This window comes from Perognathus longimembris, chromosome 28 (genome assembly GCF_023159225.1).
Source record: "Perognathus longimembris pacificus isolate PPM17 chromosome 28, ASM2315922v1, whole genome shotgun sequence".
Classification (NCBI taxonomy): Eukaryota; Metazoa; Chordata; class Mammalia; order Rodentia; family Heteromyidae; genus Perognathus; species Perognathus longimembris.
In genome coordinates this window covers 71,220,759-71,233,422 of record NC_063188.1, presented here as the reverse complement: position 1 = coordinate 71,233,422, position 12,664 = coordinate 71,220,759, and the positions used below count along the sequence as shown (strand labels likewise).

At 48.5% G+C, this 12,664-nt stretch overlaps 2 protein-coding genes across 2 annotated transcripts; both read right to left on the bottom strand.

Annotated features, from left to right (window-relative positions):
- Positions 1-207: 207 nt before the first annotated feature.
- Tspyl2 (TSPY like 2) lies at positions 208-6,490 on the bottom strand. Its single transcript, XM_048336405.1, has 8 exons — positions 5,563-6,490; positions 4,181-4,258; positions 3,965-4,076; positions 3,730-3,875; positions 3,510-3,604; positions 2,579-3,207; positions 1,405-1,421; positions 208-889 (listed from the first exon to the last, which is right to left on the bottom strand). Exons 1-8 carry the CDS (start codon positions 6,355-6,357, stop codon positions 773-775), a joined length of 1,989 nt encoding a protein of 662 aa, XP_048192362.1. The 5' UTR covers positions 6,358-6,490; the 3' UTR covers positions 208-772.
- A 3,365-nt stretch (positions 6,491-9,855) lies between these two features.
- Positions 9,856-11,843, bottom strand: Gpr173 (G protein-coupled receptor 173). Its single transcript, XM_048336807.1, has one exon. It carries the CDS (start codon positions 11,639-11,641, stop codon positions 10,520-10,522), a length of 1,122 nt encoding a protein of 373 aa, XP_048192764.1. The 5' UTR covers positions 11,642-11,843; the 3' UTR covers positions 9,856-10,519.
- Between the last annotated feature and the right edge of the window lie 821 nt (positions 11,844-12,664).

The window sequence follows — 12,664 nt, the reverse complement described above, 5'->3', positions numbered from 1 at the left end:
GCATTGGTCTGAGGCAATGCCTGTGCGGTCTGGCAGAGCAGGCCCCTACCTAGTCTGCAGACCCCTCCATCCCCTGACCCCCTCCCCCCAGCTACCATCTTGCAGGTCATTGCGTGGGCTAGGATGCTTCATACTGGCTTGTGGGGGAATAGGCTGCTGGGAATGGCTCACTGGGGCAGACAAAAGATTCTTAAGCGACACTTTGAATTTGCTTAGTTTTATTAGGGTTCCAAAGGAAAGAGGTGGGACTTCTGGGGGGAGGGGGGAGGAATACCGCAATGGCAAAACGGCCTTGCATAGACACTGAGGCAGGCTAGTGGGCACGGTGAGAAAGAGGGTTCAAGGGAGAGAGACTTGGGAGAACAGGGTGGCAGCAAAGCCACAGTGCGGCCAAGATCAAGGCTACAGCTGTCCTCCTGGCTTCGGCATCAGGGTGTCCACTTTACACAGCACAGGGAGAGGGGTTGGGGATAACACTGAAGAGGAGAAGGGGGCTAGAGGGGCTCTGACCAAGGCATCACAATAAATACATTTAGCAGCACACAGAAGCCTGCAGTGGAGGAGGGTCAAAAAGGAGTTATTCTCCTTTCCCTCCCTCCCAAAATAAGAACTCTGCAATTATTAAACCATAAAAATAAACTTTAAACCCGTGTACGAAGTCAGTCATCCCTCCAGAAGTGCAATGTGGGGCCGCGTGGCCCTAGCTGAGGGGGAGGGCAAATGGGGAAGGGAGTAGGAGGTACAGAGACTTGTCCTCCAAGGGGTAAGATGTTTAGTCGGTTTTTCCCCACTTCTCTGGGTTGTCCCAATCGTTTGGGATCTGGAGCACCTCCTCAATATCAGAGTCTTCTGAATCCACTTCCCTTCCTTCCTCCTCATAGCTCTCTGGCTCACTGCCTGTGAAAGAAACAGAGGCAAGAACAGGGAAATGGAGGATGGTTATTTGGGCAGGTAGATGTTACTAGAAAAAAGGAACCAAATACATTGGCAAGGTTTTTGAGGCCTGAGAACAATTGCCAAGTGTCACTGCTTAGAACAAGCAAGCAATAGTGTGTGTGCTTGTACTCAAGTCCATGAGTGAGGAGGGAGTAGGAGCAAAGCAAGAAGGCAGCGTGAGAGCCTTGCCTCTGTCAAAATAGTTAAGTCTCTGAAAGTAACCTTTTCTGCCTTCCCCTGTCCCATCCACATTCCTCAATCTGTGTGTCTTCCTGAGCTCAGATTTCAGCTGAATAAACCTATTCATCTATAGGCTACTCTCTCACTTCTTCCCCTCTGTGTGATCCAAACAGCCCCTCCCCCCTTCTTAGGCCCAGTTCCCAACTTCCTCCTCACCCCAGGACTAGGCAGCCAGCTCTGCCTCCCATTCTTGGAGAAAAGAGATGCTATCAGGTGAGAGAAGAGAACTGACAGTTCCTTAGTTTCTCTACCCTACCTCAAGTATGTCAAGTTTGAAGCTTTTCACTCATTTAATGTCTGTTGGTCTCTTCTCCTTTTCTTCAGTGGAAATTTGCCAGGGACCCTGCAATCAAACTTCCAGGAATGGTTGATCTTCCCATTCCTTCTACCTACTCCAGGAGCTCATCCCTGCCTCTTGTCTGCCTAAAACCCAGCTCAAACACCTTTCATCAGTCTTCCAGGGCAGAACAATCCCAGGAGCCACCTAAAACACTGTTTGTTCCCTCAACTCCCCTCCCCCCATAGGCAACCTTTCCTTATTATTTCTCCAAATGAATTATATGGTGAACATCAAACATTTGTCTTCTGTATTCAAGAAGCTTGGGAAATGTAGGCTTCTGCAAAGTGGCCTAGGTTTCCCCCGGCCCTAGGATTGTCAGAACTTCTAACGGAATAATATTGTAATGTAGCATTTCCTAACATATATGACCATCAGACTTGTCTGTGAGAAGCAGCTTTCAGAACTGAAGGGGAAAGATATTTATGGAAACTATGACAAACATACCATACCATGTTATTTTCACTCTTCTAAGGTCCTCATTCACATTATCCATTCCATATAAAAGGCTCCACAATGCTCCTCAGATGGGGGTGTGGTGGGGGGGAGGGAGTGTGTGTGCATGTGAAAAAAGCTTCTGATTCAAATACCACCTTTCTCTGGCTTTCTCTCAACCTTCCCCACTCCATGAGGTAGATTTAGTTACTGTATCCTCTGGGCTCTCAGAGCACACTGCACACCTCCCAAAGAACCCTGGGAGTTCCCAAGAAGGTGTGTGTGTGTGTGTGTGTGTGTGTGTGTGTGTGTGTGTGTGTGTATAAAAGAGAGAAACACCTGTCCTTTTTCAGTTTTTCACTCACCATTTCCTGTCTATTCATTTCTTTTGTTGTATTAGCTATGACCTGTCCACCTGTAACCTGAAATTGATTGTTTTGTTTTGTGTTGGTCCCTTGATAATTGAAATGTTTTCTGATCTTTCCTTACTTAAAAAGTTGCAGAGAATGTTTTCTTTCCTGTGAAAAAATAAATTATGCTCATACCTGGAACTCAGAAGCAGGCTTTCTCTGGAAAAAAAAGGAGGGAAGAGAGAAAGAGGGAAAGGAGAGAAGAGAGAGTCTGGCTCACCTTCACTTCCCTCTTCCTCCTCTGATTCATCAGAGATGATCTCTACTTCATCTTCATAGACACCTTGGTGGATGCTGTTTTCCAGATCCTTGTCAAAGACTTCAAAGTGGTTCCTGTAGTATTCAATGTCTCTATCATCATCATCACTGCCTTCATTGTCACCTTCATTGCCGTCATCATCTTCGTCACTGCGCTCATCTCCGTTGTCGCTATCGCTGCTGTCTTGGTTGGTGCTTGTGCTGCTCTGGTGGCCACCTTCCAGGCTCTTCTGGTCACCATAAATATTCTCATAGTTGAGATTTACATTGTCATATGTGTTGTTTTCTTCCTGGTTCTCGCTGTTGTCATCAGGACTCTCATCAGCACTCTCATTGTTGTCAGTGGTCTCATTGGGGATCTCATGGTGGTGCAGGTTCTCACTGTCATACAGGCTCTCGTTGATGTCAGTTATCTCATTGTCAGTGGTCTCGAAGTAGTCAGTGGTCTCCATGAAGTCAGAGATCTTGACGTCGTGGATGGCCTCATTGTCGGTCTCATCGATGTCTGAAAATTCGCTGAGAATGTGTTCCATTCCATAATACTCATGGACATTGTCCATGATCACCATTTCATACTGCTCCTTGGATTTACTGTTGGAAAAGTTTGGGGTTGAGTATGGGATTAGTGAAAAAGGATGTACCCAGGGCAGACACTGGAAGATGCTAAGGTAACTGAAGAGGCAGTAGACAACAAGAATGAGACTGGGGTGGGGAACTGTCTCATTTGGGCACCTATGTGACCTCAGGCCATTTATGGACATCACTCTTTCTTTGTAAAATATTGCACTATATTATCTCAGAGGTCTCTTGTATTTAAATCTTGTGTGACACTAGCTTAGTCTTTTGGCCCTATCTCCAACAGACTAATTCTTAGCTATCAATTCCCCCATCACCTCTCCTTGTCTTCTCGCTTCTTTCTGTTTGTCCTAGAGCCACGTTCTCTCATGTAGTAGCGTAGAGGGTTAACCCACAGGTCGTTCTTGATAATCTGCCAAATGAAAAGGGATAACAGAGCTGTGAGTGTAAGCCCAGACCCTCCCAACTCCCAATCCAGCAGGAACCTAGAAGTAAATGTAGCAAATCTGTGACTGGCAATGGCAGAAGGGGCCTCACCTCAGCAATCCTGTCAGCCTCTGGGAGGCTATGGTTTGAGAACCAGTTGAAGAAGCTGTCACTGGTGTCCTGGTTCCTGCGATTGTGGGCCTGGGGTTCCTGGCCACGGTGCCAGCGGATTGGGGTGGAGTGAGACACCAGTCGGCCTATGAGGAGATAAGGCCGTGCAGAAGGGAGTGGAGAAGGATAGATGAGGGGAAAGGTAGATTCCCCCTCCCATGGCACTGCTACTTACCCGAGCGGTTGCGTTGGAATTCCTTGACAATAACCATGTTTGTAAAGTAGGGGTTTGTCTGGAAATACAGCTTCATTTTGTAGCCCATGGAGATATGTCTGAGATCCTGTACCTGCTCAGGATGGGGGTAATGGTGGTATCTGTCCCCTCTGTGGCCTCTCCCACCCCCCCTCACCTCTAAGGACCAGATTCCTTGGCTTTCTTCTTTCATCTGACCTGGAGATTGGTCAAGTAGCGGAAAATGTCTTCATCACGTTGGTTGATCAAGATTGAAATTCTGGGGTGGTTGAGGAACTAATGAGTGGAGCAGTTTAGGTCAAGGATTAACTTTTCACTGAGAGGGAGGGAGGGAAGGCTAGGGAGGGCAGAGCAAGAGAGGCTGGACCAGGAGATTTCCTTCTGTGTTCATGTGGTATATGCAGACCAAGTTGGTCATTCCTTGATATCATCTATGTGGTGAGAGCCCATGTTTTATAAGCCTCAATGTTAGGTGACTTTGACATGGTTCATATATGTTGTGTGTTTAGGTGCTGAGGATCTATGCCCATATGAACTGTCTTGAGGTGTTGTGGACTTGTGTTCACAAAACAGTCTGTGTTTAAGGGCTGAAGGTCTGTGTACAACTGTGTTTGGTTGCTGGTCCTGTGGTCATGTTATGTTGTGTGGCTGGCTCTGAGAGTCTACGCGCTGAAAATCTGTGGCCATGTATAGTGCTGTGTGTCTGGATATAGAAGTCATGTGTCTACATGATACTGTGGGAGGGGCTAGTGATTATGTGACATATTCTATCTGGTACCAAAGGTTGAAAAGCACGTAATTCTGTTAAGATGCTAAGCTTGTGTGTTTCTATCTTGTTACATAGATCTATATATGTTCCCCAGTGATAAGCCAACAGTAAATAATATTCTTCCTTTTCTCTTTCCTTTATTTAACCCCTTGATCTCCATATCCAGGTGTTCTGTCTCCCGACCCTTCAGGGGCTTCAAGGGCCCCAGACCCTCTCTAGTTCCCTCCCCTCTAATGCAGGCCACTCCAGTCAGGACTGAGATCTTCAGGCATCTATGTAAAACCCTAGGTTCGCAGAGCCCTGTGTGGCTTAAGCACCTTTTTCTGGGCAGTTCCTCTGCTACTGTGCCTTTCTCCTCCTCCTCCACTGTCTGAGTCAGTTCCTCATTTGAATGCCAGCCCTCCCTCCTCCTTTCACCATCTCCAGTCCAGGGTCCAGTTTTTTTTATTTCATTAATTCATTCATTTTTTGCTGTTTCCCCTCCTTTTCCCTCCTCCTTTCACCGTGTGTGACTCATTTTTATTTTTATTTGTTGTTGTTACATTCCCCCTCCACCCTTTCCCATCAGCTTTTTAATGCTGGGTCCAGTTTTTTTATGCTGTGTGCTCCCATTTCCCCTTCCCCATCTCAAGTCCAGCTTCTCTGCTGTTTTGCTCTCCTCCTTCCATCCCTCTTCCACTCAATCTGGTGAGTCTTCTAATAGGGGACTCACCCCCCCCCCAACTTTAGCCCCCCCCCATTGTGTCCCTCCCTCTCCCCATTCCCTTTCTGTCATGAGCTTTTGGCACATGAGTATCAATGAGAAGGATACTGCTTTGACCCAGAAGCCTGGGATATGCTGGATGATGACGTCTCTGCGCTCCAGAAAAGGTCTTCGCATCTGGATGAACTTACGCTTGAGACGCAGGAAGGCCTTTCCTGCCTTGATGTTCACAGCCTCCAGGTCCATTTGAATGCTCTCTAGGGCCTCCAGGATGCTTTCTATCCTCTGGGCATTCCTCTCTTTGCTTTCTTTCTTCTCCTTCCTCTGCTTCCTCCTCCTCCTTCTCCTCCTCCTCCTCACACTTTCTTTCTCATACTCATCCTCATCCTCCACTAAGATAACAGCCTCTTCCTTCCTCTTTGGACCGACTAACACCTGGGGCTCCCATCCCCCTGAGCTACAGGTTTCTAGGGCCTTCTCTACAGTAAGACCGCTGGGCTCGGCAACCTGAAAGTCAATTTCCAGGCTACCCCCAAAGGCTTCGGAAGCAGGGAGTGCTTCCAGGCTTCCTGCGGGGTGGGGTAGTTCCCCGTACCCTGAATCGATGGCAGGATCCCAGCCGGGTCCCCCAGCACCCAGGGTGAAGTACGCGCGAATCCCCCCCTCCTCGAGAATGACATAGGGTGGAGGTGGGGGCAGCGTGGGGCCCAGTCCCACCCCCCTCATGTCAGCCAGCACCTGTGCAGCCTCGGTTTCCTCTCGGAGTCTCGGGCGCTGCTGGGGTGGAGGCAGGGGCAGTCGCAGGAGCGGTGGAGGTGGCGGAGGGGGCGGATCGCGCTGAGGGGTCTCAGAGCTGCTCAAGCGGCGGGTCTTGGCCGGAGGCCCCTCGTCGGGACGATCCATGATGACCGCGCTCAAAGCTCAGAGGGGTCGCTCTGGCTCTTTTGCTCTCAGGCCTGGGGCCTCCGCTACCAGTCACACCTGAAGAGGAGCCGCCGCACCTCACAGTACCAGCTCTGCTCACTGCCTCGCTCTGAAGCTCCCTCCCACAGCTCCTACCCTACTCCCTCCCCGCCAGCCTGCGAGGCCTCGCCCACTCCTTGATGCAAGGGGCCTATTCGGCCCCGCCATTGGCTGCGGGCCTTCGCGGCGGCGCTCACGCTTCTCCGACCCCTGCCCGCTCACACGCAATCTGCTTGCCAACACTACACATCATCACTTTCCGATTGGTTCTCCCTTGGACCGCCAATCATTGGGCTATTCCCCACCCCAGCGATGACATGAAAACTTCAGCGCGATTGGCTGCTAGAGAACTGGGGTGGGGGGTGGGGGGGGGAAGAAGCCCCTCTCCCTCACTCCTGTAACATTTTATCCAATGGGAAAAGTACCAGTGGTTCTGAAGACCAAAAAACAAGGCGAAAAACAAACGCAGACACTAAGCAGGATGTGCTAAAAACAAAAAACAAACACAAAAAAAAAAAAACCGAAGAGCCTCGCTATCGTTCTCCCCACCTCCAGCTTCTCCCTGCAACTACGCACTTCTTAAATCTATCTGCCTTTGCTCCCCATTCCCTCAAGGCAATAGTTAGCTTAGTGAGCCCTGAAATTTAGGTGCCCAAAGGTCTTCTGTTTGGGGATCAGTTTTTCCACATGATTTTCCCCAATGTCTGAAAAAGGGCTCTAGAAATAATCACACAAAAGTAACTTCCACTGTGTCCTAAAAAATGATTATGATTCAGTTCATCTACTAGATTTTTCTGGAACCTTCTCTTCATCTCCTAATTCTTCAAGTCTTTCTTTAGTTATTCTGTTATTGATCATATTTTAAGATTTTATTATTTTTAAATGGCCAGACATGAATGGTCTTTGGTGAAGCATGATGATGGAGTTTTGGCTTTGGTTCTAGAATTTACAACATGGGGTGCACTAGAACCCTAACCAAATCTCTACCCCTCTCTATTTCCTCTAAATCAGACATTCCCACAAAGGAATAACTGCCTATTGCATTCTTGTTCTGGTAGAGCATTAGAGGAAATCTAGGGATCCATTACCAGGAGAATGGATAAGAAAATGTGATACATGTTTTAGATGGACCACCAGAATGAATTAGGTCTATGTACAGCAACATGGCTGGATCTCTCAAAAACAGAATGTTGAGTGAAAAAAGAAACAAACAAGATTTATAGTACAATAACTTTTATGTAAATTAAAACACACAATAATACCATATATTTTCCACAGATACACATATGTAAATAAACACATGAATGGTGGACTGGAAAGACATACGTTAAATACACAAGATTGGGTGCCCGTGTGGGGTGGGGAAGGATGGTCTCAGGAATGGGTGATGAAGGGACAAAAATCAAACAAAATAAAGATAAAAGGATCTTGCATGGGCCAATGATGATATAGTGTGCCAAGAACTGAGGAGGATGGTCATCTCAGTTCTGTGCACCTGAGAGAATAAATAAATAGCAAATTAATTGAGTGCCCAGGGAATAGGCTGGCTGGATAGATTCCCAGACTACCCTCCTCCCCACACCCATGACATCCCTCTCTCTGAATTTAGTAAAAGCTGATCAAAACCAACTCTGTATAGTAGATTCTTAGAGCAGGGCTCCTAGCCATACGTCTCCAGGAACAATTACTCTGCAGAGGGCATTTCCTGATCTCATTTAGTCTCCCTTCATGCTTTGTGTTTGCTCCCCAATTCTCAGTTCCCATTCTCCACAGGGGTCCAATTTTCAGAACACCTTGAGTTGTGGGAAAGGGACTGAATGTACACACTTTAGGAGGAGACAGGAATCTCAAGTTCACTGTCCTCTTCACTCTGTGCTCAGAGCCTGGGCCAGGGAAGGAGCAATCTTGTGAAATGGAGTTTACTGTCTTTCTTCATACATCTGTAGACTTTTCAGCTTCCATCTGAGCATTCTACTTCCTGCTACAGGCACATGATCTAGTGTGTCACTTCTCAGATGTGTGTGTGTCTCTGAGTGCATACACACATATGCACCTGTGTGTGTATGCACCATATATCTCCACACACTGGCATTTGCTTACATGTGTGCACCAGGCACCTTTTCCTCCAGAGTACCTCATCACACAAAATCACATAGACACACACTGCCTTACTCAATCATACTTCCTCACATGTTGTCACATAGACAGGACACACTCATACACACACACACATACACACTCAGAAAGAGAAAACATCCAATACAGTGTTGTTCATTTCAGTTTTTCAATTTACAAAATCCAATGATGAATCCAGGCAGTTAGAAAAAAATGGAGGAAAGCCCTCCTAAGTGTACCCTATTTTACCCCCCATCCTCTTGGTCTTTCCATCCCATCCTCTCAGAAAGATCACTATCATTGAGAGAATAGTTTCCCTTACTCTCAGTCTCTCAGCCATTCTGGCTAGCTTTTCCAAGGTCACTCCACAGTTAGGTTCATTAATGTCTCCCCAGCCTAGAGTGCTCTCCTTATTCCTTTTGGGTCGAGGTGTCCTCAGTTCCAGGCTGTCTTAGGGTAGGGAGGGACCTTAGGACAAGGGTTTCTATAAGGAGTGGTGAAGGGTGGATAAATACAGATAGATCACTGCCAGTGCAGGACATGAAAGGGGGACAGAACCCCAGCAAGCTCAGGCAAAGGAATGCCAGCTTGGCATACAAGTCCACAGAACTGGTCTTAAAATTAGCCCAGAGTGGACTCTTCCCCTGGGAGGGAGGCTTGGGGCCTCTCACTTGGGGGAATGGCTGCAGGCTGCTCCACTTTGGGTATAAGTAAGGTAAAGGGAGGAAAGGGGAGAAGGACTATTGGGATCAAGAACATTTGGGGCTGAGGATCCAGAAGACCAAGGGTAACCAAGGAGAGGCTTGAGGGCCCTGAGGCTTAATGGGTACAAAAAAGAGGTCAGATAGGAATGGACTCAAGTCCACAGTGTCTTGGAGTTTGTTTGTACCACTATCTGTTACCAAGGCCCGCAAGGAATTTTCTTCAGAAGAGAACCCAAGAGACAATCCTGAGATTCAATAAAGCTTTGATCCCAGGTTCTGGGGGCCAGTTATTCTGGGGAGCTCTGCTCCCTCTTTACACTTTCAGGCATGGGTTGCCCCTTCCTGCATGGCTACCATATCAGTCCTAGTGGGGTTGTCTGTCCTCAGGAAGCAGAGGTGGTAGGCCAGTGGGCCAGGAAGCAGAACAAGAGAATGCAGACAAGCTTGGGCTCTTCAGCTTGAGTTCAGTTCCCATCCTCCTCTTCACTTAGCCTGGCTCTATTCTGGGGGCCCTTCTCCCTACCATCTTGGCTTCTCATACAGATCCTCAGGAAACACTTGGGAGGTCTGGACATGGTGAGAGGGAGAGGAAAGTAGGCTTGGGTCCAGGGTTAGCAAAAAAAAAACCAAAACCCAAAAAACAAAAACAAAACAAAAAAACAACAGTGCACACAACATAGCAATTAAACATCCTTGCTCCCCGAGAACCCAACACCCCCTTTGGTCCTGCTTGTCAGCAGCCTTGGATCAATTTTCCCTAAACATCCAGGCCTTGCTAAGGGACTTGGAAGGGAAGGGTGCATGGGAGCAGAGGGGGCAATAAGAGATCTGGAAATCTATTTTACAGGACAAAATTTCCCCTTCTGGACAATGTCAGAAGGAGAGACATTAAAGCAAGAAAGCCTGTCTCCTGTCTCCTGTCTCCTCCTCAGCTGCTAGTAGAAAAACCTGTACTTTCAGTTTTTTTCTTTTTCTGAATTAGAGAGAGAGAGAGAGAGAGAGAGAGAGAGAGAGAGAGAGAGAGAGAGAGAGATCATAGAAGTGAAGGAGGTTGTAGAGACAGGCCCCACAAAACTAGAAATGCCTTTTTCCCATTTCTCCACTCAGTCCTCCACCCCAGGGAGGGTGCTGGCAAAGGTGCCTCAGTTAATGGTGGTTTGAGGGGCTGAGGCTGGAGCTCAGAAAAGAAGGCTCCTATGTAAGGCCCTGCCCCACCCCTGCTGTTGGCCCCATCATGTGGTGGCCATGACCTTTTTCCCTGCCTGTCTGCCTACTCTCCTGCTTCACATGACACAGTAGGGTTCTCTGGGAGCTGGGGCACCTCTTGTGCCCCAGCAGGGGGCGTGAGTCCTCAGGCACTTCTTGAGGTCCTTGTTGAGCAGGAAGCAGACAATCGGATTGACGGCAGCCTGGGCGAAGCTCATCCAAACAGCAGTGGCCAGGTAGCGGTGGGGCACAGCGCAGGCTTTCACAAACACTCGCCAGTAGCAGGCCACGATGTAGGGTGACCAGAGGAGCAGAAAGAGCAATGTGATCGCATAGAACATGCGCCCTAGCTGCTTTTCACCTTTGACTTCGTCCATGCCCAGCAGCCGTCGGCTGGCTGCATGCCCATTCTGTCGGATACCCAGCAGAGTTGGTGGCATGGGCCCACGGCCAAAGCCGGCGATCCAGTTGGCAGCAGCCTGGCCAGTGGCCCCAGGGCCGTGGAATGTCCAGTTCTGGCTAATGGCTGGCACCATCTGCACTGGCTTCATCTTGCGGTGACGATACTCGAAGAGGAGCAGCTTGCCATAGACAGCATGTGTGGCCGCCATGAGCACAGCCAACATAAGCATGAAACCCAGTGTGTCATTGGCCTTGAAGTAGCGATGCTCAAAGATGCATTGGTCCTCCTCCCGGATAAACTTGTAGGTGCCCACATCGAAGACAGGTGGGAAAGCCATGGCCACAGACAAGGTCCAGGCCATGCAGATGACAGCTGCACATGTCCAGAGTGTCATGCGCTTGGCATAGAAGCGGTGGTGGGCGATGGCCATGTAGCGAGTGACGCTGATGCAGAACAGCATGAAGGCTGCATGGAAGCAAAAGAGCACGGCCATAAAGGCCACAATCTTACAGCTGAGTGCACTGAAGGTCCATGAGGAGCCGTGCCGCACAGAAGCCAGTACAAAGGGGAAGCAGACGGCAGAGCGTATGCCATCAGCTAGGCACAGGTCCAGCAGAAAGTAGTAAGGAGCTTTGTGCAGGGCACGCTCCTTGAGCACCAGCAGAGACAAGATGGCATTGCCTGCCAGGCTCACACACATAATCAGTCCCAGCAGCACCAGCTTCACATAAGCTGATGCTGATGGCAGGGACAGTGCACCGCTCACCTCCTCGGGCTCTCCAGTAGTGTTGGCCATACCGAGGGGCAAGGGTTACTCCCAACCCTATGGGGTCTGCCAGGCCAGTACTCGATGGACCCTGGGTGACTCCATCTGTTGTCCTGCTAGGCTGCACCTGGAAATGATGACAATAAGGGAGACACAGACACAGAGAGACAAGAGAGGTGAGAGCAGAAGAGACAGACCAAGAAAGAATACCACATATAGATACAGAGAGAGTGGGGAAAGAGTGAAATAGAAAAATGGTGACAAAGTCATGTGTGGACAAAAAAGTGACACAGAAAGTGATGAGAGAAACAGATAGGTGAGAGATAGTGAGAAACAGATGAAAGGAAAGGAAATACAAGGGAAAACAGGGTTAACATGTCTACAAGTTCTTCCCACTGACTCCCTGGCTTAGGCCCAACCTGCTCCTACCCTCTCCTTACTGACTTCCAAAGCTTCATGTCACAGAATGTATGCCCTCAGTCACCAGTTTCTTTCATTGGTGGGTCTGTGAGCTAGGGATGTTGGTGAAGTTTGTCTTCCCCTTTGCAAGCACTATGGTTGTGTGTAAACTTGGACAAAACCACCAACCATAGTTAAAAAGGCCATTTTACATCACAACTCATTACCGACAGGGGCACATGCACATACTGCTCAACCCAAAGTATCACAAAACAATACTGAGCTTGCTCAGTATGCCTGTCATCTCAGCTATGTGAGAGACAGAGATCAGGAGGTCACAGTTCAAAATCAACCTGGGCAAAATTTTGTCCCCTTTATCAGTGGATGGATGAGTTGAATGTGGAGGTACGCACTGACATAGGTAGAAGGGCCATGGTTTGTGGCAAGTCCTGGGCAAAATCAAAGACCCTACGTACATTTTTCTTTCTGAAGCTATGGGCCGAGCACCACCGTCGGCTCAAGCCTGTAATCCTAGTTACTCAGGAGGCTGAGATCTGATGATAAGCATTTGAAGTCAACCCTCAAAGGAAAGCCCATGAGACTCATCTTCAATGATCCACCAGAAAGCTGAAAGTGGGGTTGTGGCTCAAGCTG

Coding starts and splice junctions, on each gene's coding strand:
- Tspyl2 (XM_048336405.1), bottom strand. CDS start 6,357: ATGGATCGTCCCGACGAGGGGCCTCCGGCCAAGACCCGCCGCTTGAGC. Junction 3,876..3,964: donor ATTCCAACGCAACCGCTCGG/GTAAGTAGCAGT, acceptor ATCTCCTCATAG/GCCGACTGGTGTCTCACTCC. Junction 3,208..3,509: donor AAGCGAGAAGACAAGGAGAG/GTGATGGGGGAA, acceptor CTTTTCCAACAG/TAAATCCAAGGAGCAGTATG.
- Gpr173 (XM_048336807.1), bottom strand. CDS start 11,641: ATGGCCAACACTACTGGAGAGCCCGAGGAGGTGAGCGGTGCACTGTCC.